The 2500-nt window shown below is 51.8% G+C and overlaps 1 protein-coding gene across 1 annotated transcript in view; it reads left to right on the top strand.

The window, feature by feature from the left end:
- EMH_0048540 (uncharacterized protein) overlaps positions 1 to 2500 on the top strand; it is a gene marked incomplete at both ends in the record, with an annotated part of 7417 nt that overhangs the window by 1000 nt on the left and 3917 nt on the right. Inside the window, one exon of the mRNA XM_013496416.1 lies at positions 193 to 1977. Coding sequence (XP_013351870.1) covers positions 193 to 1977 — 1785 coding nt within the window. The remainder of the gene's footprint in view (positions 1 to 192; positions 1978 to 2500) is intronic.

Below are 2500 nucleotides of genomic sequence, written 5' to 3'. Positions count from 1 at the left end.
ACACGGGAGCAGCAGCAGCGTATACTGTCTCTGCTGCAGCAGCCCGAAACCCTAAAAAAAAATAAACCTCTCCTTCTTTCTCTGCTTAGTTTATTAAAATCTTTTGAGGGTACAGCCCTCATTGAGGCCCTCAGCCCCCGCGATCATCTCCTCATCATCTTAGGTTTAAAAAGGGTACTATGGGGCCCCCAGGAGGGGCCCCTAGGGGGGGGGGCCCCCCAGGGGGGCCCCCAGGGGGGCCCCCATGGGGGCCCCCTAGAAGGGGAAAGTGAGGGGTGGAGACAGTCAACAGAGAATGCAGGCGAAGGAGATGCTGCTGCTGCTGCAGCAGCAGCAGCAGGAGCAGGAGAAGCAGCAGCAGCAGCAGCAGCAGCAGCAGCAGCAGCAGCAGCAGCAGAAGATGATGAGGAGTTTGGTGGTTTAGGTATTTCTTTGTTTGCTCGTGTCTGCGATGCTTTTGCTGCTGCATTAGATACCTTTCAGGGTCGGTTTGTGTCTCCTCACTATCTTGCTGCTTCTTCTCGTTCTTCTTACCTGCAGCTGCAGCAGCAACTCAGCAGCAGCAGCAGCAGCAGCAGCAGCAGCGAGAGCAGCAGCGACAGCAGCAGTGAGAGACGAAGAGGTATTCCGCAGAAGGCTGATGTGGGTTTGCTGCTGCAGCAAGTAAAGGAGGGGCTGTGGCAGCAGCTGCTGCTGCTGCTGCAGCAGCGGTATAATAGAGGTTATCGTGCTGCTGCAGCAACCAGCAGCAACACGCGGCGTTTGCTGCTGTCTGCTGTTGTGCGTCTGGTGGAGTCTTCGCGTTTTCTATGGGAGGATGAGGAAGAGCAGCAGCAGCAGCAGCAGCAGCAGCAGCAGCAGTTGCTGCTGCACACTGCAGCAGCAGTAGCAGCAGCAGAAGGCGCAGGAGATGAAAGAGCATTGCTGCAGCAACTGCAGCAGCAGCAGCAGCAGCAGCAGCAGTCTTTGTCTTTGTGTCTGCAGCAGATGATGTTAAAAATACAAAGACAGGAGACATACTCTGTGCTGCTGCCGCGTGTGCTGCTGCTGTTTGCTTCTGGTCGTTTGATTCATACTTTGCTGCTGCAGCAGCAGCTGCTGCTGCTGCAGCAATGGAGACAGATAGATGCAGCAACACAAATAGGCTGGGACCCTGTCTTTCTCTGTCTCCTTAAGAGAGGATGTAAATATGGGTGGTGTGTGGGGTCACCTCTCTGCTGCTTGCTGCGGCCGTTGCTGCCGCTGCTGCTGCAGCTAGCGATGAAGACATTCGACTGCAGCAGCAGAACTGCTGCTGCAGCACAGCAGCAAATGCGAAACACTGCTGCACCTGTTGCTGCTGAACTGTCTCCTTTGCTGCTGCGGAGACTGGAGACACCTAAACTTATCGCCAAAATACTCGTGCTGCTGCTTGAACCCAGCAGCAGCAGCAGCAGCAGCAGCAGCAGCAGCAGCAGCAGCAGCAGCAAATTGGATTTATCAGAAGCAGAAGCACTTGCAAAAGCTGCTGCAGAAGCTGCAGCAAAAGTAGAAAGAGCAACAACAACAACAGCAGCAGCAGCAGCAACAGCAACAGCAGCAGCAGCAGAATCACCAGACACACCGTCTCCCGCATCATCAGCAGCAGCACCAACCCCACCACCAGCACCAACACCAGCAGCAGCAGCAGCAGCAGCAGCAGCAGGAGCAGCAGGAGAGGAGACAGCATTTGAGCTGCTGGAGGTGTTAATAAAAACTATATCTCCGTGGGTGCACCCACAAACGGAGACACATAGAGGGACAGTACACATAGCGAGTTTTATTGTCTCCTTTATTTTTTCATTTATAAAAAGAGTACAAAGAGAGAGACTAGGAGACAGCATCACTGCAGCAGGATGCGGCAAGCATGTCAACGGCTGCTGCGCCCTGCTGCAGCAGCAGCAGCAGCAGCAGCTGCAGCAGCAGCAGCAGCAGCAGCAGCAGCAGCAGCAGAGAGAGGTGCGTTGCTGCTGCAACGCTAAACCAGGAGAAATAAAAAGCAACAGATTGACGAAAGCTGATGATGATAAAGTTGTTAAGCTTTTCTTGCCAGTTGTTATGGAGGTATAAACCCTAAACCCTAAACCCTAAACCCTAAACCCTAAACCCTAAANACCCTAAACCCTAAAAATTCTAAACCCTAAATACTCTAAACCCTTAAAACCCTACAAACCCTAAACCCTAAACTTCTATTTGGATAGAGGCAACAGGGGAGCTTCGCGTTTTTCTCTAAACTAAACCCTAAACCCTAAACCCTAAACCCTAATACAGATGTTAATTGAATTCATTAAGGTTTTATGTTTCAGGGTTTAGGGTTTAGGGTTTAGGGTTTAGGGTTTAGGGTTTGTGTTATGAGGGTATGAATTATCCTTGTCTGCCTCTCCCTCGCTCCTCCTCCTCCTCCCCCCACCGCCTAAACCCTAAACCCTAAACCCTAAACCCTAGACCCTAAACCCTTTTTTTTTTTGTATTTTTTTGTGTG

Source organism: Eimeria mitis, genomic scaffold (genome assembly GCF_000499745.2).
Source record: "Eimeria mitis Houghton genomic scaffold, Emh_scaff2095, whole genome shotgun sequence".
Taxonomy (NCBI): Eukaryota; Apicomplexa; class Conoidasida; order Eucoccidiorida; family Eimeriidae; genus Eimeria; species Eimeria mitis.
This window is presented reverse-complemented; position numbering and strand designations above follow the sequence as displayed.